This window comes from Heterobasidion irregulare, assembly GCF_000320585.1.
Source record: "Heterobasidion irregulare TC 32-1 unplaced genomic scaffold scaffold_08, whole genome shotgun sequence".
Taxonomy (NCBI): Eukaryota; Fungi; Basidiomycota; class Agaricomycetes; order Russulales; family Bondarzewiaceae; genus Heterobasidion; species Heterobasidion irregulare.
Window position 1 is genome coordinate 276,099 of NW_009258204.1, and position 22,214 is coordinate 298,312.

The 22,214-nt window shown below is 52.9% G+C and overlaps 11 protein-coding genes across 11 annotated transcripts; 5 read left to right on the forward strand and 6 right to left on the reverse strand.

Annotated features, from left to right (window-relative positions):
- Positions 1 to 314: 314 nt before the first annotated feature.
- Positions 315 to 2,237, forward strand: HETIRDRAFT_124534 (serine protease; the record flags this gene model as incomplete). The annotated part of the gene is made up of 8 exons (XM_009550637.1): positions 315 to 408; positions 472 to 524; positions 580 to 687; positions 740 to 1,243; positions 1,308 to 1,533; positions 1,596 to 1,787; positions 1,857 to 1,935; positions 2,000 to 2,237. The coding sequence occupies 8 exons, from the start codon at positions 315 to 317 to the stop codon at positions 2,235 to 2,237; spliced, it is 1,494 nt and encodes a 497-aa protein (XP_009548932.1).
- A 713-nt stretch (positions 2,238 to 2,950) lies between these two features.
- On the forward strand, positions 2,951 to 4,496 carry HETIRDRAFT_453239 (uncharacterized protein; the record flags this gene model as incomplete). Its single annotated transcript, XM_009550638.1, has 9 exons — positions 2,951 to 3,005; positions 3,086 to 3,324; positions 3,393 to 3,497; positions 3,555 to 3,695; positions 3,758 to 3,827; positions 3,890 to 4,156; positions 4,223 to 4,307; positions 4,366 to 4,429; positions 4,479 to 4,496. 9 exons carry the CDS (start codon positions 2,951 to 2,953, stop codon positions 4,494 to 4,496), a joined length of 1,044 nt encoding a protein of 347 aa, XP_009548933.1.
- Positions 4,497 to 4,873: 377 nt separating this feature from the next.
- On the reverse strand, positions 4,874 to 7,020 carry HETIRDRAFT_435331 (uncharacterized protein). The gene is made up of 4 exons (XM_009550639.1): positions 6,867 to 7,020; positions 6,274 to 6,776; positions 5,921 to 6,158; positions 4,874 to 5,855 (listed from the first exon to the last, which is right to left on the reverse strand). Exons 1-4 carry the CDS (start codon positions 6,990 to 6,992, stop codon positions 4,986 to 4,988), a joined length of 1,737 nt encoding a protein of 578 aa, XP_009548934.1. The 5' UTR covers positions 6,993 to 7,020; the 3' UTR covers positions 4,874 to 4,985.
- A 236-nt stretch (positions 7,021 to 7,256) lies between these two features.
- Positions 7,257 to 7,480, forward strand: HETIRDRAFT_324361 (uncharacterized protein; the record flags this gene model as incomplete). The annotated part of the gene is made up of 2 exons (XM_009550640.1): positions 7,257 to 7,387; positions 7,435 to 7,480. The coding sequence occupies 2 exons, from the start codon at positions 7,257 to 7,259 to the stop codon at positions 7,478 to 7,480; spliced, it is 177 nt and encodes a 58-aa protein (XP_009548935.1).
- A 427-nt stretch (positions 7,481 to 7,907) lies between these two features.
- Positions 7,908 to 8,391, forward strand: HETIRDRAFT_419862 (uncharacterized protein; the record flags this gene model as incomplete). Its single annotated transcript, XM_009550641.1, has 2 exons — positions 7,908 to 8,180; positions 8,242 to 8,391. 2 exons carry the CDS (start codon positions 7,908 to 7,910, stop codon positions 8,389 to 8,391), a joined length of 423 nt encoding a protein of 140 aa, XP_009548936.1.
- Positions 8,392 to 9,408: 1,017 nt separating this feature from the next.
- On the forward strand, positions 9,409 to 10,801 carry HETIRDRAFT_324082 (uncharacterized protein; the record flags this gene model as incomplete). Its single annotated transcript, XM_009550642.1, has 8 exons — positions 9,409 to 9,502; positions 9,560 to 9,602; positions 9,655 to 9,880; positions 9,933 to 10,032; positions 10,085 to 10,242; positions 10,301 to 10,405; positions 10,454 to 10,534; positions 10,586 to 10,801. 8 exons carry the CDS (start codon positions 9,409 to 9,411, stop codon positions 10,799 to 10,801), a joined length of 1,023 nt encoding a protein of 340 aa, XP_009548937.1.
- A 350-nt stretch (positions 10,802 to 11,151) lies between these two features.
- On the reverse strand, positions 11,152 to 14,429 carry HETIRDRAFT_151432 (uncharacterized protein; the record flags this gene model as incomplete). Its single annotated transcript, XM_009550643.1, has 2 exons — positions 11,152 to 12,623; positions 12,854 to 14,429. 2 exons carry the CDS (start codon positions 14,427 to 14,429, stop codon positions 11,701 to 11,703), a joined length of 2,499 nt encoding a protein of 832 aa, XP_009548938.1. The 3' UTR covers positions 11,152 to 11,700.
- Positions 14,430 to 15,132: 703 nt separating this feature from the next.
- Positions 15,133 to 16,191, reverse strand: HETIRDRAFT_410649 (uncharacterized protein; the record flags this gene model as incomplete). The annotated part of the gene is made up of 2 exons (XM_009550644.1): positions 15,741 to 16,191; positions 15,133 to 15,668 (listed from the first exon to the last, which is right to left on the reverse strand). A coding segment is annotated over exon 2 (536 nt), but the record flags the coding sequence as incomplete, so codon positions are not given.
- Positions 15,873 to 16,277, reverse strand: HETIRDRAFT_419865 (uncharacterized protein; the record flags this gene model as incomplete). Its single annotated transcript, XM_009550645.1, has 2 exons — positions 15,873 to 16,170; positions 16,222 to 16,277. 2 exons carry the CDS (start codon positions 16,275 to 16,277, stop codon positions 15,873 to 15,875), a joined length of 354 nt encoding a protein of 117 aa, XP_009548940.1.
- Positions 16,278 to 16,491: 214 nt separating this feature from the next.
- Positions 16,492 to 16,865, reverse strand: HETIRDRAFT_453242 (uncharacterized protein; the record flags this gene model as incomplete). The annotated part of the gene is made up of 4 exons (XM_009550646.1): positions 16,492 to 16,531; positions 16,588 to 16,627; positions 16,685 to 16,796; positions 16,839 to 16,865. The coding sequence occupies 4 exons, from the start codon at positions 16,863 to 16,865 to the stop codon at positions 16,492 to 16,494; spliced, it is 219 nt and encodes a 72-aa protein (XP_009548941.1).
- A 588-nt stretch (positions 16,866 to 17,453) lies between these two features.
- Positions 17,454 to 21,185, reverse strand: HETIRDRAFT_428501 (uncharacterized protein; the record flags this gene model as incomplete). Its single annotated transcript, XM_009550647.1, has 7 exons — positions 17,454 to 17,521; positions 17,556 to 17,599; positions 17,724 to 17,783; positions 17,822 to 17,912; positions 18,532 to 20,278; positions 20,356 to 20,468; positions 20,504 to 21,185. 7 exons carry the CDS (start codon positions 21,183 to 21,185, stop codon positions 17,454 to 17,456), a joined length of 2,805 nt encoding a protein of 934 aa, XP_009548942.1.
- Between the last annotated feature and the right edge of the window lie 1,029 nt (positions 21,186 to 22,214).

Consider the following 22,214-nt stretch of genomic DNA (forward strand, 5'->3'; position numbering starts at 1 on the left):
ACCAGTATTATCTTGTATGGCCCACAACTTATCAGAAGCAAGAGACAGCTGATTTGGACAGCTCATAAGCTGTATCGAGAGGAGACATGAGTGCCTTGCCATGTCTTTTATGCTGCCGTTCATCGTCGCCTATGCGTTCGCCTCCGCAACTTTATGGACAACGACCAGTTGCTTCGCGTTTCGACCACCTCCATTGCACATCCGAGAAGTGCTACCTCAACCTCGAGTGAGGGAGGTGTTAGACAATGCGGCCTTTATTTTTGAAGTATGCATCTTTAGCCTTGAATTGACCCCATGGTCTCACCGCTGCTCAGATGCCAGTGGATCACTTCGGAGATACCAGTGGCATTTTCGGCAACCGCTACTGGGTTAACGATACTTACTACAATGCGGGAGGCCCAGTGTTTCGTTCGTCTTGATCTCATTTCCGTTACTTGAGCTGTCTCACCAATCTATGTCAATTGATGGAAGTTTTCGACTCGGGCGAGCAGAATGCTGAACCACTGTTGCCCTACTATCTTCAGGTGAGTCATTCAGCCAGCGAGGATAACTGGTCGAAAGCGAGGCTCGCGCTTCAAGGAATATCATGGCTTGTCAGCTGTTATGCGCCTTGCGAAGCGCTACAAAGGACTGGCCATTCTCTGGGAACATCGCTTTTATGGAGAATCTCTTCCCTTTCCTGTCAACGTATGTGATTTACCTTTACCTTTTCCTACCTGTGAGTGCCCACCGCATTCAGGAAAATACCACCGCAGAGCAATGGCGGTTCCTTACCACGGACCAAGCCCTCGAAGACGTCGTCTACTTCGCCAACGCCTTCATCCACAACGCACGCACGTTCCACCCCTCCTCGACGCCTTGGGTCTGGGTCGGCGGCTCGTATCCTGGTGTGCGTGGTGCACTCTTGCGCCAGCGCAACCCAGAAACCATCTTCGCCGCATGGGCGAGCTCCGCACCCGTGCACGCCCAAGTCGACATGGCGAGCTACTACGCCGCCGCCGAGCGCAGCCTCACGCGCAACTGTTCCGCAGACTGGGTCGCGGTAACGCGTCACGTTGACGGCGTCCTGCGCTCTGGGAACGCGAGCGCCGCAATAGAAGTCAAGTTCGCGCTACTTAAGGCGTTGTTGAGCGGCCCAGGGGGCAACACGACGGGTGCACAGAATTTGACGAAGAGCCAGGCCGCTGCGACCAGTGACGTCAACGCAGCATCGATACTGATGGAGGCGCTGAATTTCTATCAGGTCTGCCCGAATACAGTTTGGCTGATTGATTTGGAGCTGATGTACATTGTATGCGCTGGCGCAGTACTATGGTTTTGAGGCTTCCGTACTTCCATTTTGCAATATTGTTGAAACGCGAAATTTCTCCTCGGATCCCGTGGAGGCAGGGCTGGCGGCGACACTCGGTGTGGACGCTGCGTTCAAGGCTTTTCTCACAGGCATCGCAGAGATTGACTACGATTCCATTCCGGGGGTCCCTGACGATCCTGTTACCGACCGGTCATGGATGTGGCAGTACTGCTCCGAATACGGTCGGTGTTTCTGTACACGTCTATGCTTGTTAACCGTTGATATTTGTCTTCTTTGAAACCAGGATTTTACCAGCGCGGCGATCCCACTAACTCCCTTTCCATTGAGACATCTTTCCTTTCGTTAGAGCTCTTTCAAGCAGAATGCAACTCGACGTTCCCGGAAGGGCTTCCGTCGTCACCTGCGGTCGAGCATGTCAACAAGTATGGCGGGTGGGATATGCGTCCATCGAATGTCCTGTTCACAAATGGCGAATGTGCGTATCCAACATCTTACGAATGTTGATATAATCTAAGATATCTCATTGCTGCGGGATCTTCGCTAGTCGACCCGTGGCGCACCATGGGTCTTGCCTCGATTGAGGCCAACTCGCCCCACCGCACTCCAACAGCCTCGGTCCCGCGGTGAGCAACCACTTTCCTCCCTTCGTCGAGCGGTACGTCCCATGTCATCTACTTCCACCGTAAGGTGCAACGAGCCTGCGCCGGGCGAATCTTTCTTCGGGATAACGTACGCAGGCATGGTGCATGCGAGCGACATGCGTGTGCTGCTGGTTCCCGATGCGAACCACACAGACTTTAGGACGGTCGGGTTTTACAGTCCCGTGTCGCAGGAGCCGTTTTATACAGGCCTGGCGTTGTTTCAGTTGGCGCTGGACGAATGGCTGCCATACTTCAATCAGGCTGAGGCACAGAATGCAGAGTAGGCACAAACGCGACTGCGGGAATGGTTTTGTCATTGTTTTTATACAAAAGGTCACCTGAACATTTTCCTGACGGCCAAGGCACATGGTAGGACCTAAGCCGATGCTCATTTGATGGCCTTGCTTTTTGTTGAGCCTGTCCCGCTAAAACCAGATTTCGTGACAGCCTTACTACCGAAGTACTGACAGTCGACCTCTCTGAGAAGTGCGAAGATCTCACAGTGAGCCCGTAATTAGGACGAATCGTAGGCTCGAGCACTCACCAGCACCTTCTACGCCTCTGACTTTCTGAGAGCAAGCAACGACATGAGTCGTATTTATCAAACACAGCAATCTCGGGCAATTGACAGATATTGTCGTTTTGAGTCAACAAATGCCGGCAAATGTTGCCAGAATTTTGGTTCAGAGAACCGTTGACAATTGTTAGAAATCCATATATTAGAGAGAGTTTACAGCAATTGCTGTCAATTGACAACTTGGAGGATAGCAGATCCCAACAATTCCCAACAATTGCCGACAATTGCCGATAATTCTCAACATTTGTCAGCAATTTTCGGCTATAGCCTGCAATCGGGTCATATTATGGGAATTATCTAGAATTATTCATCGTACGCGAATCGTTGAACGTTCAGACTTGCCCTATCCCTTGTAGAGTCGCATCTCGCAAGCAACATCCTCTTAGATAGTCAGCTTTGGGGCTTACAGGTTCCTCTAGAATGTCAGACAAGGATGTCCTCATCTCCATGGGTTTCGAGGCTGCCAGGGTAGATTGTACGCGTCATCCACATGCTACTTCTCCGCGATCGCGCAGTGTTTACTTGAACATGAGTTAATATTCTTCGCAACAATAGGGGCCCTCAGGGCGACGAGCAACCGTGGACTTCAACCAGCGATGGACTTCATTCTCGAGCACAATGACGATCCGATTCCCGAACCCGGCGCCGCACCACCCGCAGGCAGTGGATCTACGGGTGCGAGCGAGCCGATGGACGAAGACGAAGACGAGGACACAGCTGCTATACGTGCAGCGTATGGAAAGGTCAGCGCCAATGTCGCTAGTAGCCCCGACGTAGGAGATGGGGAAGCAAAGGTACGGGGTTGTATGACTTATACGGACAGACGCGAGCACTAATCTGTTTGTTTGATGAATGCACACAGAGTATCAAATGCGCCGTATGTTCCAAGGTATTCAAAAACACAGCATTAGCAAATTTCCACGCAGAGAAGAGTGGCCATGATCAGTTCGAAGAATCGACAGAAGAGGTAGAGTATCTCCCCTTACTCTATTTGCCTCTGATTTTGGCTGATCGAGTCGTTCAGATCAAACCGCTGACAGAGGAGGAGAAAAAGCAGAAGTTGGACGAGCTACGCAAGAAGATGGCCGAGAAGCGTGCCAAGAAAGCAGTCCAGGAAGCTAAGGAGGCGCAGGCGAACGAGACAATCCGTCGTAAATCCGGAAAGGTAAGTAGAGCATTCCCTACAATGTCGCTCGATCCGTTGAAGTATATCTATAATACGCGTAGGATATGGGACAGATTAAGGAGGATATGCAAGCAAAGCAGATCGCCAAAGAAGCGGAAGAGAAGCGGCTTGGTATGTGAACTGACCAACAGTACATCGCCTTGCTAATGCATTGTGATATCGTATTTCTACAGAAAAAGTAGCTGACGCCAAAGCGCGCGCAGCCGTCAAGGCGCAGATAGAACAGGACAAGCGTGAGCGGGCGCGGCGAGCCGCAGAGGAGAAAGCGCGCAGGGAGGGGCGTGCTGTCGATGCGGCCCCCACCACCGCCCCCACTGCATCTGTTTCTGCATCAACCGCTGGAAGTTCAGTCGCCGGAAGGGACTTCAAAGACACTCGGCTACAGATCCGAATGGCCAGCGGCGGCACGCCATATACCACGACACTACCTAGTGATGCCAGTTCGTGTTTTTGTAACTTGATATTCGAACCGTGAAGGCGAGAAGTTGATATTTTGATATTGATAGCTCTCCGAGAGGTCGCGGAATATCTGGCTGGACAGACCCTAGCGGTGGACGTCGAGACGGTCAACTTTGCGCAGCATTTTCCAAGGTACGTCGGTACAAGCTTCTCTTGAATCTTGAATGTCTCACAACGTGGCATCCTGTAGGAAACAATTCTCGCATGCTGATTTCTCCAGAACGTTGCGGGAGCTTGGTCTCACGCCTTCCGCTGTGTGTACTAAGAATACTGTTCATCATGAGCATGACTGACATCTCGTAGGTTCTCATCGCGTCGTAGCGGTTCTTTGTATCATACGCAAGCATAAGGTGGAAGATGTATGTACGCTGTCATGGACCTGTCTTGTTGTAACAATTGTTGAAGGTCGCGGAGTGAGGCAATCTGCATCTTCTGTGCCAACTTAACGCTCTTGTAGTCGGTAGGTATTAACACAAATTCTCGCTATCTTCACTCCATGCTTTGTACTCCGGTGGCTTGGTAGATCATTGTCAGATCGCGCTCTGAGTGGTATAAACTTTCAACGAAATTCTTTTGAGAAATTCATATGGCCTCGGAGGGGAGCTCGGGGTGGTTGAGTGATTGAGGCGTGACATCTAAACGTGTTCACGATGATTCTTCACGACATACCTGCAGAGCTTGTTTTCAGGGACAGTTATGATGCAAATAGATAATACAATTGCGCAATAGAGAAGAGAGCTAGATGGATGTCCGCGCTTGGTGGTATTAGTGAAGAGTCCTGAGAGGGAGCCGCGTCAGTGCTGGCCACAATCATTCATCAGGCATATAGTCCCAGACACTGATACTCCCATCCTTCCACGCAATCGCGATCCTTCCCGTTTCTTCGTCCATCGCAATCAGATTCGCTCCTGGTCTAGGCAGCTCGCCAAACACCATGGTTGTCTCCACTTGCGGGACGCCAGATCCGTTCGCGTTAGCCTGCCTGCGATCATCTCCTCTGTAGAGCATCGTGCCGGCCACGCGCTGCCACTCTTCACGCCCGATGGCAACAGGCCCCGTATCGAGATCAGACAGAGAATCCGTGAAGAGCGCGGTGCCGTACGGGCCTACGGCCGTATCGACCACGGCGAAGAGCTCGATCGGCGAATGCGTGTACCGTAGAATCACGGGCGGAAATACATATGATACGCTCTCGGTCGAAGTGGTCGTGGTTCCCGGATGCAGATGCGGGTGTTCGTGTGCGAGGTCCAGGCTCGGGATCGGGGGCGGCTCTATCAGGGCGAGGTTGGGGCTTTGGGTATGCGCGGCGGACGAAGGGGCGAGGACGAAGTGGTAGAGCATGTTGATCGGCCAGGGATACCACGATCCGAAGCGAATGAAGATGTTGATAGGCGGATAGTGGCCTTTGTCGGAAAAGGCGGAAGAGGGCGCATAAGCATGTATCTGTGGATATGCTCTGATGCTGTCGATTCGCCAGCGCCAGCGATGTTCGACAGCAGGGAGGACAATAGTATTGGTCGAGGAAGATGAATGGCCAGTCATCATGGCGTCCGGATGGGGCACGACAGGCGAGGACGGCGGACTGCCGAGCGGTGTTGGTAGATTGAAGAGTTTGATAGTTGAAGGGCCAATCGTGACGACAGTATCGCGCAGGAGTACAACACAGACTGTTTCATTCATCTATTTCGATGGGCTTAAGGGTAGTCAACTCATCGAATGACAAAAGACACTTGTGGTGAACTCACATGAGGAGCATGGGGATCGCGCAACTCATAGAGCATCTTACCAGTCATCGTGTCATGCAACCACACATTACCCTCTTGATCACCAACTGCCAGAATGTCACCGCTCAAGAGCATAGGGATGCCCTTTGTCGGGTACTCAGCCAAAGTCACAAAGTCCGCGATATGGTGTATGTGCGTGCTATTGGTGTGCTCCGACGCACGGGGAGCGAGCCCAAGAATATACGTCATCATTACATCTCTACAAGCGTGAAAACTCAGCGTACGATCCTCTCAATGTCACGCTCGATAGATACAGTCCTCATGAACAATCTGCGAAGGAGGAAAGCCAAGGAGGAAAAATAGAGGACACGCACCGTTCAGCTGATGCGGCGGCTAGCATCACCGGGCCCTCGCGCACCTCGTTGACTGCGAAATAAACCGGATGTGTGAAACTGCGCGATGCCACTGTCACTGGCGCCGCGGCTAGAGCACCAGGTGTACCGACATCGATGCACTGCAGTAAGTGCTTTGGGCCCGTCCAGGAGGCAAGAGTCGAGATCGGGCCACCCACGGTGAATAAGAAGACTGAATAGCGGCTGCCGCGGCCTGGAACGAGGGACAGGCCCGCGGGCGTGCAGTGTGCGAGGACAGGCGGTTGCGCGATGTCGCGGGTGCGTCTCGGGCGCGCGGATGTCCAGTTGCGGCGCAGGAGAAACGCGCGTCGGACGAGAGACTTCAGCTCTGCATCGGAGAGAGAGGAGAGGGCGCGCAAGGGTGGGAGAGGGGGGATCGGGATGTGCGATGCGATCAGATATGCGTGTAGGACCGTGTGCCAGACCGCACGAGAGTTTGTGAGGAAGGCGAGGGCCTTAGAGCACTAGCGATACACACAATAACGGTGAGCAGATCGCTTAGGAGAGTGAAGTTTACAGGCAGACATCGGCACAGATGGTTTCTAACTGCACACCTGGTTTAAGGAGAGGATGTCTTTGGGTTCCAGATCACGAACGATGAGCAGAAGAATGTCGAGCGGGAAGATAAACTTCGTGGCATGGCCTGGAAGAGACTCATCTGAATTCATAAATGATGACATTGTCGCCACAGATGTATTGGAAGTCGGCGGGGAAAACGCAAGGTGTCGCAGTGAATGAATGAGACGGGCCTGGCGTGAGAATCCCTGCAATGCATCCCTCTTTTCTCGTCAGGCAAGTCAAGTTTCAAGCTCACACGACAAACCTGCGATGCGTCCCTCTAGATCTTGCGGCGGACGTCTCAGCGGAGGAGGTGCGAGCATACAGATATTCGAACAATTCTATCCTTTGGGACGCCCCATCCTGACTTCATTCACCACGCTCCAATGTCCCTGAGCCACATGTCCAACGTGGGTGTGCGTATAGACATTGCTTTGGGACAATACGAAGTAGAGGGAGGAGGAAAATCAAGCCTCATACAGGTTGAGATAACACTATTTACTGCCACCTGGACACTGTACGTGACATTCTCCTTGCCACTTTCTCATTTGCTTCAATACACAGGTATGTGTATATCCTCTTTCATCCCTCGAAAACCACAGTATTGTAACGACCCTTACACTTCCTCCAAAAATCATTCCCCAGATCTCTCGTCGCCCCTTGCTTCTCTAGAGACAGCACTAGAGTATCAGTTCGTACCCTGTATCCGTTCAGAAGACAGCGTCGTGCGGAATTCAAGAACTCAGGGCTGCGGGGTTCTTGTGAGCTTGATCAGGAGGTTATGAGTATCGCACGCGCATTGCTGACGCGGATGTAAACTAACCTCACACCTCACATCCATTATAGTATCTGAGCACCGTGCGACGTTCACGTCTTGTCATACATCTATCGACAACTTTGCGTCAGAGGCAGGCTCTTTGCTCCGACGGCGCATACGCCTGAGGGAAGAGTGTTCTCCACCTCAATTGAGTTCCGCGTGTTATCATGCTAGGATTGTAGCTAGCGCTGTCTCGACGAAAACTGGCGTACAGGTTCAAATGATCGTAGTAGAGCGAGCTCGTTCACGTCCCGGCATTCCGGAAGCTCTCCACGCGCGACAAGCGCAAGCTTGCGACCGTCTCACACGCATACATCTCGATTCACAGAGAGAGAATGTGATGCGCATGTACACCGCTTGCTACGTGCGGCGAGCTCGCCAAGCCCGATTACTCTCTCTTTGTTCATCCAACGTTGTGCTCAATGATATCTGTATGAGTGCTCATCTTTGCGACACTTGGCTGTTGAGGTCTTTCCGCGGCTGCTCGAACATGGTGAGTTCCGGTATGTCACTGAGGCAGATTCTAATCTGATATTACTCCCTGAGCACTGCAGCTTCCTATCCACATCAGGCTACCATCGGATGTCGTGGACAACGCAGTGCCCTCCACTCCTCATCCCATGCTTCCAGCCAACTCTCGCCGCCCTCTCTATATGCCCGCATCATTGCCGTTGATGCTGGCCTCTGAAATCGTGGCTCCTTAGGAAAGCTGATACACCTTTCGAGCACGTCCTATCCATTCCTCCAATGTGCGCTCCATGATTTAAGGCGTCACGACTCTGTCATTTCGCATACTATTCTTTGTGGATACGCATGACTCTTCTCTTGGGCAGAAATGAGGCGGTATCATGCCGCGATTGAACCCTGACGCGAAGTTAAAATTGTCAGCTTCTCATCAGTTGGATGTGGACGGGAAAATTACATCCGATGCGCAATGGATCATGTCTCTATTTTTGAAAGACAGAGGTACACTTTCAGTTCACAACGAGCCTAGGAGCGAGGTGGGAAGTAAGACGATGCGAGACGCGTCGACGGTACGCCTCACCTCGCGAAATCTATTTACGAGGCGTCGTCGCCGATCTGTCTCGTCGTGCAGTCCGTTCGAGTCCGAATGTGGATTGATGTGTAAAGGCAGGGGCTCGGTAGTATGTAGTGTTCCAAAGGTGAACACCCAGAGCATGCTGCACAACAATGAGGTGAGGTTGCAGCTGGTTGCAGTGCCCCAGTCTCGAAAGCCTGGACATAAAAACGCGCCTTCGTTCACTCCGTGATGCTAAATATCTCAGTTGCATTGCATTCTTTTGCTCAACTCCCGAGCTGCGAGAGTAATCTATGATTATATCGAGCTGCCGGCTCTGCAGAGCCATTAATGCCTCACATGCCCTGTTCGGGCTTAACAACATGGCTATTGGATCTACTTGTTGCCTTTGATGTTGAATTGGGTATTCATGGAACAGCTGTGGGATAATTGGATCAGGAGGTTTCTTCTGATGCATGAGTGTGTGTAATTTCTGGTACCTATGCAACTGATCAAGCTACAAGCTTCAAGCCTCAATACTATGATAAATCTATGGATCACGCTAGATCTTTCTATGATCAATATCTTTTTTGTTCAGTCCATTGGTGATATATAAAGTATCGTAATGCATGGTCTAGAGTACTTTATACCCCTTCATTCACATCCACAATCTCAGCATCTGCCTTTACAAGTGGTCCATATCATGAATGTGTCTGAGAGTCCCAAAATTGTTCAGCACGCTGGTACTGTCCTTTTAGGAAATATTTTGGAGCTAGTCATCATATCCTTCTTCTCTGGTTTGTTATCATTGTCTTCATCTTAGTAGGAGACTCATCTAAAACTCCAACATCTAGGAATTTATACAATCCTAATGCTTTGTTTGATATACCTTTTCTAGTAAGTGTTTTTTTATTTTTTTAAAATCTTGGAACTTTCTCAAGTTATATAGCCAAGGAAAAGTTATATCTAGGGCCAAGTCTTATATGTTTGCTATTACTTTGCTGACATTTTTCACAATAGCAATCATATGTTTATATGATATAATTGATGTCATTCAAACTATCCCAAATCTGCTTATTTTAGCAGAGAACCAGACATTAGAAAACAAGTTTTCCAAGATTAATCAAGACATTAAAATTTATAATACTATAAACTTGAGTTTGCAAATAGTCAATGTTTGTTGTTATTTATACTCTAATATATAAAGGAGACTAAGACTAGTTTTAGGCCCTATTAGGAAATACTGTTATTGTATGGAGGGCTCAAACATTATGGGCAAACCATTATATTATGGTCTTGCTGAAAGGTATATTAATAGTGACCATAAGTTAGTTTTTATCTAACTTTGATTTTTATGTACAATACTAATATGTCTTTAGTTGCTTCAATTTCAAATTGTGTGCTCAACTCTATTGGATCAATAGCTATATTTGACTTGTTGGATTATTATTCATTGTATCTTCAAATGATACAATGGGGACTAGAAATAATAATGAATTCAGTAGTCACAATCTTAATAGCATACAAGGCATGGTCTGTATTTTTTTGAAGGCAAAAGCTTACTAGCATAACTAATGTTCACTATTTGAAGGGAGTATCGACAATCTGTCAAGACTTACCTAGCAAAAAACAAAAAGACTCAGATTGAAAACATTCTTGCTTTGCTTGTTGAATCTGGCATCTTGTACTGTGCTTTATGGGTATAAAGATTATAGTTGTCTTTTTACTAAGCTAACTTATTCAAACAGATTGCTCTTATAATTTCAGAATTTACATCTATTAATGGCTTAGAAATTGATATATTTTCTAGCATTAGCATGGTTTTTACTGTGGGTGATTTTTTTAAATTTTTTATTGACATCTCTGAGAAATTTATTTAGGGAATATATCCAACATTGATTATGATTGTGGTTAGTTTAAATAGCACAGTTGAGGAGATGTCAGGAATTTCAATTTCAACAATCCATACCTCTATTCAGCAGGAGCTAGAGAATACTAATATTCCAGCAGAAGCAGAAGTTTTTCATTTACAAACTTTTTATGAGCATAATATTGTACCTAATGCAGAAATTATTGAAGAAACTCAGCAAGACTAGACTGGGTGAGTAATCTTCTAATAGTTTCAAATTATAGCATTGCTCATTCAATGCCTCCAGATGTTATTTTTATAGCACTTGATAAATATTAATTCTGTGGAATTCTTATCTTGACTACATAGGCTTCTTTCTTGATTTTGATAAATATTTATGGAATAGAAGAAAAAACCTGTATGATTGAAAGAATGCCATGTGGATTGGTGAAAGACTGCAAGATTCAACATTGGACTTAGTCCTATCAGCAACACCAAGAACATTTCTTTCCAAAGATGCAAACAAATTCAAACAAACCTGAGACTATGTTCTTGAAATCAACTGCATAGTGCAGCAGTGCCAGCATTGCACAACATGAAGCACAAATTAGATATGAGATTGAAGAGGTGAAGACACATAATGAGTGATGATTAGCTCGCAAAATATCCGAGAAATAGCATAGCAAATTCAGAAAAGGGAAAAGGGAGTGTGAGTACAAATAAGACAGTGATGATCGTGTCAAGCAGGGTTCACCGCACGGCGGTGTGTACAGTAGACGTTAGTAGTGGCGGATTTCTGAGATTAAAAAGAACATAGACCGAAAATCGGCTACAAGGTCACATGCCAGAGATGACATAGGCAGGACTAGGATGCAAGAGGGCCGGAGAGATAGATACGTGAGGGACAAGGAAGTGTATCTGTTAAGTGTATCTGTTATAGGTAGGTAGAGCGCCGAGAGCGGCGCGAGGCGAGACATGCAAGAGCGGAATACAATGACAGAGCAACCAACGAGACCCAGACCGTCCGCGAACAAGCGCAGAGACAGACAGAAAAATACAAAGATCAAACGCGCGAGCAACAAACCACCAATATAACGCCCCAGAAAGTAGCTTCACACCCAATGTTCCATGGGTCGGAATAGAGACTCACTCCTCCTCACCGTCCCCTTCGCTCAACACATCGCCGTCCCTCTCCGCAAACCGCATAGGCACCGACCGCCGGCGTCCCCGCCCAAGACGGATACTGAGCAGCTCGGACATGCTCCGCTTCAACGCCGTCGCCTTGCCGCCGCTCCGACCCACACTGCCTCCAAGCCCCGCGCTCGATCCCGGCCTCGCATCCTGTCCCGTGTTCGCCTCAGAATCAACCACGCTGGAGCCCGCCCCCGCGCGTGCGCGTGTTGAAAGTGGCGAGAACGCCGACACGGGCGTAGATGATGCCGAGGACGTCGAACTTGCAAACTCGAGCGACTTGCCGCGCCTGCCCCAGCTCCCACCGATGCTCAGCCCAATGCCGTGCCCATGTGCGTGCGCGCTCCCCGTGCCGTGCGAATGCCCACTCGCGCTCGCGCTCAGACTGGGGCTCATGCTCCCGCTCCCCCTGAGCTCCCCGAACTCCAGCGCACTCGCGCTCCGGCTCGCGTCGCCACTCACGCGCCCACCCCCGCTCCGGCTGTGCGCCTCGCTCAAGGTCCAGGGCCCTGGCGGCGTCTGCAGCGGGACGAACGAGTCCGAGCCCGCCTTTCCCTTTCCCTTCCGTAGCGCTTGTGCCTGCGCGCGCGCAGACGCGAGAGGGGACGCGAGGCTGTGGAGCGCAGGCGTCGAGAAGGAAAGCGCGAAGGCGGGAGTAGAGCGCGGAGAGCGCGGACGAGAGTAGGTCGATGTCGCTGGTGGGGACGGACGTTGGCGTGAGGTAGAAGAGGTGGCGGGAGCAGAATTGGGAGTATAGGAGGCGAGGAGGCGGGGAGAGGTCGGTGAGGTCGGGCGTGGGCGAGCGTTAGGGATGGAGGCGGGGGTATATGCGAAGCTGGCCGAGTATGGATGGACCTTCTCGAATGAAGGGCGCGAGGCTGTGTGCAGATCGAGTTAGCATAGGCAAGAATAAAGTTACAAAAGCGAAGAATCAGAGTGAAGATTCCCCAGTCAGCCGTCGAGATCTAATCAGATCGAAAAGGACGATGGCGAGGGGCAGATTGAAATTGCGATCGACGCCGACAGCGCGGAACAAGGCTGGCGACTCGACCGCAACGTCATGGCAATCCCATGTATCGGCGACGGTCGAGAAATCCAAGACACGCACCTCGATCCGACCTCGTTTCAGCCTCGACATTTGTTTCCCGAGGAGCTCCACGCCCCGACTCCCGTTTCTGCGTTCGCTCTCGCCCCTGTTCCGCCTCCTGCTCTTCTCCGCTCTCCTGCCTCTCCATCTCCAAAAACGACATCGTCCCATCATCCTCGTCCTCCTCTGCGTCCGCCCCCCGCCGCGCCTGCGACACCGCCAGATCCATCCCCGCAACCGCCAAACTCCGCCGCTGCACGCCCGCCCCCCTAGTGCTCGTGCCCGCCCCTATCATCACAGGCAACGGCGGCACCGATACCCGCCCGCTCCGATTCGGCGACGCACTGCGCCCGCGACTCCGACTGCGACCCCGGATCGCACGCACGCTCGTCTTCGAGTTCGCGGCGACGGTTGCGACGGAGCCCGAGGTGGTTGCCGTGCCCGCGGTCATGGCTGAGCTCGTCGTGGACGAGGACGGCAGGCGCAGGCTCGCCTTGGACGCGCGCATGCTGCGTTTCCGCGCGGCGCTCACGCGGCTCACCTGGCTCGCGGTCGAGCGTCGCTGCGCCGCTCGAGCGATGCGCTCCTGCGCTACCTCGTCCCTGTCCTCGTCGCGGTTGGGCCCGACCATGGTGAGTCGTGCCTTGGAGACGACGGCGGTGCCGGTGACGCCGATCACTTCGACGTTGCGAATGCTCGTCATGTCCGAGATGACTGTGCTTGCGCCGTCGATCGTGGTCGTCTCCTCCCAGTTGTCGTCCTCATTGTCGTTTTCGTCCTCGTTCTTGTCCTCGTCCTCGTCTTCGTCTGCGCCTCCACGGTCTCCACGCGTGATCGAGTCGGTATAGGAAGTGGCGGTTGGGGTAGCGATGGGATCTGCAACCGAGTCCGAGAGGGCACACGGCGCCTCATCGGCGCCGACATTGTCGAGTGAGGGAATGGTCGACACTGTGGGTGCGTTCTCTTCTTCGTGGTCTTCCTCTTTTTGGTTTTGGGCGTTCCTAGCGATTTCGGCCGAGTTCACATCGCCCGCATTGTGTCCACACTCCTCTACACCCACCTGTACTTCCACATCCACCATCATTCTCTCCCCTTCTCTTCTCATCTCCTCTTTCTCCTCGCCCGAATCAGACTCCACATCGGGCTCGACTTGCACCCCCACCTCCACCCGCTCCCTCGTCTCCGCCTCCGCCTCCGCCTTCTCCTTCGCCTCCCTATCTACAGCCTTCGCCACGTCCTCCGCAACCCGCCACGCCTCCTCCACCTCCGCCTCCAGCTGCTCCACCCGCGCCCGCACGCCCGCCAGCTCACGCCCGCGCCGCTCATAGCTCCCGTTCAGCTTCCGCAGCGCAACCGCGAGCGCACTCGCGCGGTGCGCGTCCCGCAGGTGCACGAGCTGCGCCGAGCGCGCGCCCGCGTGGATCAGCGCCTCGGTCTGCACGTCCAGCGCCGTCGCCGCCTGCGCGAGCTGCACCGCGAGCGCCTGCAGCGCGCTCGAGCCCGCGTCCCCGCCGCCGTTCACGCTCATCGTGCTCCCGTTTCCGACGGTCGCGCCCGCCTGCGCCTGCGCGACCGCGTTCAGCGACTGCAGCAGCATGCGCCGGCGGCCCGCCTCGAAGCGCCACCGCGCCTGCGCGCCCGCACGCTCGCCGTTCGCGCGCTCGAGGTCCTGCTCGAGCGCGCCGCCGGGCGCGACGACGGCGGGCTGGAGCAGGCGGATGGCGTGCTCGCGCGCGGAGTCGCGGATGGCGGCGGAGACGAGCGACTGGAGCTCGGTAGAGGAGAAGGTCCACTGGGCGGCGGAGAAGGGGAGCGGGCGGTAGGTGGGCGAGGGGAGCGAGGGCGGGGCGAAGGTCATGGGGTGGGAGGGGGGGAGGAGGGTCTGTTTGGGGACCGGGATCGGGGCGGGGGGCGTGCTGGTGTCGGTGCGTGTGGAGGCGAGGGTGGGCATCATGAAGGAGGGGGCGAGGTTGGAGGAGGTGGAGGGAGAAGGAGGGTTGCGGAGGATGGGAGAAGGCGCGAGGGGCGTTATCGACGAGGCCATGGTGGATGTCGATAAGGATGTTTGGGTGCGCGTGAGTGGCGGTGTAGATGGCGGTTTATTCGTGATCCAGGATGGCGAGTGGGGAAGCGAGAGCGAGCTGTGCGTCGGGTCTGCCGGCGACCTCTGAAACTGAGGTGAATGAGAAGTGGACGCAGTGGACGTGGATGTGGACGTGAATGACGTGGATGCGGTGGATGTGGAAATGCGTGGGGATGCGTGGGGTCTGATCGGCGTCGATGTGGAGAGGCGTGAGGGGTCGGACGTCGTAGGAGGTGAAGGCGGTGGGTCCTGAGCAGACGAGGGCAGCGGGGACGAGGACCGGGCCGATCCCGTGGGGTGATCGGCGCCAGCACTGGCGCGCGATGCGTACGGAGGTAAAAACTCGTGCGTCGACGATCCGATGCGCAGCGATCGGTGCGGGGACGCAGAGCGAGAGCGCACGTACTCATTTTCGGCTTCGAGCGCGAACGAGGGCGAGCTCGACTGGAAATGGGACTGGGACTGTGTGTGCGACGAGGGCCCGTGCACGTATGTCTTTGACTGTGTGTGCGTGAGGCCGATGGTATACGAGTCGTCTTTCGGGAACGCTTTGCGGGCGCGCGGGCCGGCGGGGAGGCGGGGGCGATCGCGCGCGCGCTGGGCGGGGGAGGAGGAAGAGGATGGGACTGGGGATGGGCTCAGGATTGGCGCGGAAGTGGGTATGGAGGGTGGGGGCGTCGAGGGCGCTGCGAGCGCAGGTGTGGAGGAGGACAATGATGATGACGACAACGACGACGATATCGGGTCATCCATTGCGGCCTATTTTTGGGTGAGTGCCAGCAAGGGGTGAACGAGGACTACGGGGAGAGCGAGAGAGAGGCTGACCAGTGATGGCCCCCGTCGAGTCTCGAAGTCAATGTGCGGTCGAGCGAGGGTTGCGGAGTTGCTTGTGAGATGGGCGGAGGAATGGGAGGTATGCTACTATCTTTGTGGACCGCGAAGGCGATGGTGGGAGTGTCAGACGGTGATAGCGGGCAGGTGCTTTGCTGCACACAGAGCCAGAGGGACACGGTCGATGCGTGCGCGCCTGCGTTCGCTCGTCCGAGGGCTCGAATGGAGCACTGTTTGAGCGGCGACTGGTGCGTTGGTCCGTATTCTGCGTTTGGGCGTGTATTTGCCTCGACTGGCTCTGCAGGATGGGAGTGCGGCTGGGTATGGAATCCGGGTGCGGTGATAGCTAGTGGCTATGATCCTGATCCTGATTAAGTGGAGGATGTCGTCGTCCAGATGAAGATGGGTTGGCCACGAGGGCTCGCTGAATGATGGCGTTCAGAATGTACGGCGGGGTGGAGATGAATGTATCGGCTGCTCGTCGAGCGTGATGGCGAGCTCGGCCAGCGCTGATGCTATCACGTAATTCATTTTCCCTTCCCTCTTCCTCCGTCCACTGCGTCTTCTCTCTTCCATTCCATACACCCGCTCACACCCTCGTATCTTGTGACCTACCACAGTGCGCACGCTGACGCTGACGCGTCTCCCTCGAGCACGCAGCGAACCCCCTCCGCCGTTGGCCCTCTTTCTTTACACCAGCTATCAGAAAGCACAGATATCGAAAGCATGCTAGGAACGCGCGACGTCAAAAATCACCGTGCCCGGTGACGCCCACAAAGGCGTCTCTAGAGATCAAGGCACGCATATGCGCCCAGCGCTCGTGACGCACATGAACACGTACGCATGTCCTACTTCTTGACTGCCATACTCGCGCATTCCTACTGCCGTTCCCGTCGCACGATGGTCGATCCAAGCTCGACTGGATCACACGCACTCACACCTGCGCGCGCGACGCATCGAAACATCTGCGACTGCCGAGCTGCTCCACCGATGCCCCGCGTTTGTGTTGACGAGGTAGATAGGGAGAGCTTCTCCAGCCAATGACTGAGTCTGCTATTCTGGATCAGGCATCGAGGTCTCGAGGCAACGCACAGGGCTTCGCACGGCGTAAGGGTACATCGTTCGCGTTTCATATCGATACGGTGGGAATCACGCCTCTTCGAAACGTCGTGAAACGATCGTTCGACGTCAGACATCTCTGACTGGCAGCCTGCGATCGAACAGAGGCGACGATAATTTCCATGAATAACCCCTACATCTTCTCGGCAGTCTCAGCAGGCTCGCGATATCCTCCATTCATCATTCTTCATGCTATAATTGCCACATCGGGCCGGCCTTGGCGTTTCTCGGCCTACAATCTGGCAATGGGAATATTCTACAGTGCCGGACAAGCAAAGTCAACAATTTTAGTTAACTAATTTTCCCACCCTCCGGAACCACCGGAATTGATGCGCATTCAGTAAATGAGCATTTTGAGCTCCTTACAAGCAAAATCCCATGAGCCAATCTCACGTAAATTACATTTTATTGATTTTGACCCTTAAAAAATTGGCCAACCCCCAAATTAAATGGTAGGGCCTCAGAAATAGCATCAATGAACTCCATTTTTCTATCTGAGTTCAATGGTAGTCTTAAATAGTCCCAAAAAAAATTACCAAGGCTGTAATGGTGGTGCATTTCCAAACCATGACATACTGGGCTACCAAATTATGTAGCATTCAAAGCATCCCCAAGGGCATCCTCCAAGAAAGAAACATGCATTAAAAATTCAGCATCTTCACAAAAAATCAATCCACTCAAGAAACTCACCTGAATTTGAGTCAGACACTGAAAAAGACATGGAGGATATTGATCTTGATAATCCATAAGACAGAGACTAGCTCTCATCTATGAAAAACCTGGTGAGTTCTTAAAAAATTACATTATAATCAATACTGGATAGACCATGAATAGCAGGTCCACATAAATCACACTCACATTGTTAAGCCGGCTAGGCTTAGTCGCGTGCACGTGATGCACTGAGGAGGGTTCCCTGGGCTGAAGCTTATCAGTTCCACGATTGACTCAAGACTTACTGAGTCCTTGACAAGGTGATGGGCAGTAGAGGACGACGAGAGCGTTGAGACGAATCTCTTGCTTCGTCAGACTTCGTATGGTTCTTTAGATCTGACAGAAATCGCGAAGCGTGAGCTGGGAAGGCAGCCAGACGCCGGGCGCAGTGCTGAGATCAAGATGTATACAAAGTGAACGAGCTGAGGCTTCTGAGAAGCTCAGCTCCCCTATATATAGTACAGGACTATTTAGGGCGGGACGGACATATGGTCCGCGCTTCGAAACACTAAGTACTATCAACGATCGACATCAGTAAGCCGCAGTCATCGTTCGTACTCCGCGGCTCGCGAATGTAGCCATGTATAGTAAGTAAATCAAATGTCTGTCCGCATCAATCAGAAGTAAGGAACCGATCGTGATCCAATCAGTAAGCACAATAGAAGAGGGACCGATCACGATCGACGTCAGTCATCAGAACAAAAGGGGAAAGCATAGTAGGTAAGCGTTCATGCATCAGCATGTGAATGATGATCAATCCGAAGCCAAGACGAAAGCGTTCATGCATAAGCATGTAAATGATAACAGTTCGAGTCCGAGTCGAAAGCGTTCAAGCCGAAGCTTGTGAATGAGTCGAGAAGAAATGCCAGTGAAATCACGTGCTGAGCACGTGTTAGGACGCGGTCCTAACACTACCCCCCCTTTTACACAAGTCTTCGGTGTTTGGAATGCGCACCGATTGTAGGCGGCGGTTCGCGCGGGTGGTCGACGTCGTAAGTGGGGATGGAGCGAACAGGGTATCCTGTCCACATGGATGTGGTGATCATGTGTTCCAGGGCCTGCTTGTGGTAACCGTACTCCTCTGCCACTTTGTCCATTTGCAGACGAAGTCGATTAACGGCTCCGCGATGCGCGTCGTAATCGCGCATAAAGTGACGCGCGGTGACGTCCGTCCGCATCCGAATGCGTGTGATCGAGCAGTCTGCGAGGAAGTGTCCTTGCCGTCCGCATTCCCAACAGTAACGGGCTTCTGGTGCCGGAGGTGACCCAAGAGGAGAGGGAGTGAAAGCGGGAGTTGCGGGCCAGACACTTGCCGATGCACTAGCTCCTTCGTGCCAACTTTCCGATGCGACTGGAATCGTCCCAGGGTGAGAGGAGGACGTGTCGACCGGTTCAACAGGGGCGAGACTTTCTCCGACAAGGGTCGCGGATGAGGATGCATCAGGGGGTGCCGAGGGCAGCGTCGGAAGTGGTCGACGAGCCTCGCGATTCCGGTCGGTTCTATCGGAGTCGTGAGGAGGACTCGCGGGGAGCATGGGATCGTCTTCTTCCAGTCTTGCAACCACCGTGGTTCTTTCGGCCGAGACCGCATGTCGAAAAGATGTCGTGTTGTCCGACCGGGGGGACCGAATTGGCGATGCGGGTGTGTAGGGGAGATTCGTCGTCAGTGATGACTCTTGGGTTTCAGGAAGGGAGAGGATGAGGGGTGTGACAGGAAGGCGTCCAACGTCTTCGGAGGGCCTCGCAGTGTTTGACTCGCAGAGGAGTTCCTCGGGTCTAGGTAGATGATACCCATCCTCGACCGTGACGTCCGATCTTGCCATGTACCAGGGTCTTTCATTGTCTGCTGGATTAGATCCTTCAGACCAGTACGCGGCGACGTGTTGCTCTCCTCGACTATTTGTGGGAAATAGTCGTTCTGGTAGTGTTCCTCCCGGCATGTATTCTTCGATGACTAGGCACTCTCTTCCGAATCCCGTAATGCGGAACCAACGTATGGTGTTTCGTCGGAAAGGAATTCGTGCCAGAGTGTCGAGCCATTCGGCTGGGGAATGTCGGAGGAGAAGATTCATTGCGAGGGACGTATATCCGGTAGGACGGTAGCTGATCATGTCGCTGCGAAGGGCTGGGAGGTTAAATAGCCCTTTGTTCCTATAACTGGTGAGGGCGAGATTCGAGAGAAGAGTCATCTGGTGTCGGCTCAGCGGTCCTTGATGCACCTGATATGCTCGTGTCATCACAATCTGCTGCAAATAGAAGAAGAAGTTTGCAGGATCGTCCAACCCAGATTGGTCCAGCATGATTGGAGCCTCGTCGTCGGTGAAGGTGATGTGATAAAGCGCACCGACGAGATTCGGGTTCAAGTAATGAGTCAAGTCGTAGATGGGGGAAGGGTAAACGGGGATGAGGACTCGGGGGGTGGTGTTGAACTGAGCAAATATTTGCCCAGCATTAGGTGTGTGGGGATCCTCGAGACGACTAGGGAGACGGGCGACGCCGATTTCGAAGTGCGGGTCGTCCACTGTGACGCCGTCAATGTGGTTGACGGAAGCGAGGGAGTCGGAAGAGTCGTCAGAGTCACTGGAGGCGGCTGAAACAGGGCGTAGGAGGAAGGGAGGTGACTGAGAGTGTGAACGATCGCGGGGGTAGGTTGCGTGGTGGAAATCCGCCATGATGTAGCGAGGGGATTCGAGGAAGTGGAACTTGCGGATGGTCAAGGACATGTAACTTGGGGAAACGGGATGACGGTTTTTTGTCGACGATGATCTCGTTTTTATACGAGGTCACTGGCGATGAGACAGGAGCCCTGGCAGATGGCTCCAACGAGAAAAGCAGCGAGAGAGATAGCGAGAAAGGTGGCGGTCGCGACGGCGGTGTAAACGGCGACTTCTGCTAAAGTGGGGTTCAAGGGGTTCATAGTCGTTTACCTGTCCAGGCTAAACCACGACTCGTCTGCTTTTGTAGTTCTTGGTAGGCTCGTACTCGCCAATTAGGGCTGTCCGATCGTTTATGCTGTGCCGTTGATCGAGGCGAGTCTAATCTGGGCTTCTGTGATCGTGTTCCTTGATCGTCGATCTTTGATCCTGTCCTTCTTGATGTCGAAGTTGCTGATGGCTTCTTGAACTGCGCCATCCGTGCTTCGAGTAGTTTCTTGATCTGGGGAACCGTCGCTCCGGTATCTAAAAGCTTCTTCCAGATGGGATTTTTTCGGAGTTCTTCTTTGAGCTTGGCGTCCTTCTTGTCGTGTTCTGCCGCTATTTCCAGAATCCCCAATGTCTTGAACTTTGCCGAGTAAAGCGTCTCTGGGATTTGGAGGCCTTGGACTCTTCTCCTGTTGCCGGCATCTTTTACGTCCTTTAGCTGGGCGGTTGCGTTTTCTTTGAGCTTGGCTGGGGTGGTCCCCTTGTCGAGGTATGTTTGCCCGATACGTCGACCTTCGAGTTTGTACTCGTCGTCCTTGAACTGTCGATTCAGCGTTCGTGCTTTTTGCTGAATCTGTCGGATGGTGTATCCTTCGTCTAGAAGCCTTCTTCCTGGCAGGTCCAACAGCGCCTTCGTGATTCGATCTTCTTCTTGTTGGTCTTCTCGATCTTGTAGGATTTGGCGCATGTCCTTTCCTGTGGCAAGGAGCCTCCTTCCATCAGGACTTTTCTCGAGTTGTTTCCTAACCTGCTCTTCCTCGGCTTCTCGATTGTCTTCCAGGTCGGCCGTCAATACTCGGATGGATGCTTCCCTTCCTTTAGGTGCGGACGGGTGTCGTTTATAGAACTCCGCGACGGCTTCCTTGGCATTGGTGACGTTATCCGCTGATTCCCAAGAGTTATCCGATTCCGGATAGCCCTTCCATTTGATCAGGTACTGGAGGATCTTCCATCTTCCGAAGCGTCGGGCTCCGACGATCTTTTCGACTTCGAATTCTTCTTGCCCCGCTATTAGGTCTGGTGCCGGTTTGGGGTAGTTGGGTCCATGTGTTGCGTTCTCCTTGTAGGGCGTGAGTCGACTAGCATGGAAGACGTCGTGAATGCGCTGCCAGCTGTTCGGCAGCTTCAGCTTGAAATTGACTGTGCCGATAGTGTCGATAATCTCGAACGGCCCAAATCGTTTGGGTCTTAGTTTCTCCGATGGGTGGTCTGTGTGGATGTTCTTCCCATCTAACCATACTTGGTCTCCTTTCTTGAAAGGCGGTAACTCCGTTCCAAAACGGTCGTGCTGTATCCTCATGGCTTCGGCTGCGATTTCGAGGCTGGCTTGTGCTTCCTTCCTAGCACGTTGCAGAGCTTCGAGTCGCGCGTCGGCGGTGGGGACATTCGTGTTTCCTATAATTGCCGGATACGCCCTCGGTTGTATCCGTGTAGAAGTTCGAATGGTGACTTCTTCGTGGCTGAGTGCTGGTGTACGTTGTGGGCATATTCCGCGTAGGGAATGAGGTCGGCCCAGTCGTCCTGTGACGAGTTGCAAAATGCCCTAAGATATTGCCTGTGACGAGTTGCAAAATGCCCTAAGATATTGCTCCAGTTCTTGGTTCATCCGTTCCGTGGCTCCATCGGTTTGTGGGTGATATGCTGTACTGAGCGCCGATTTAACCCCTAGTTCCTTGAGTAGTGCTTGTGCCACTTTCGACGCGAATTGGGGTCCTCT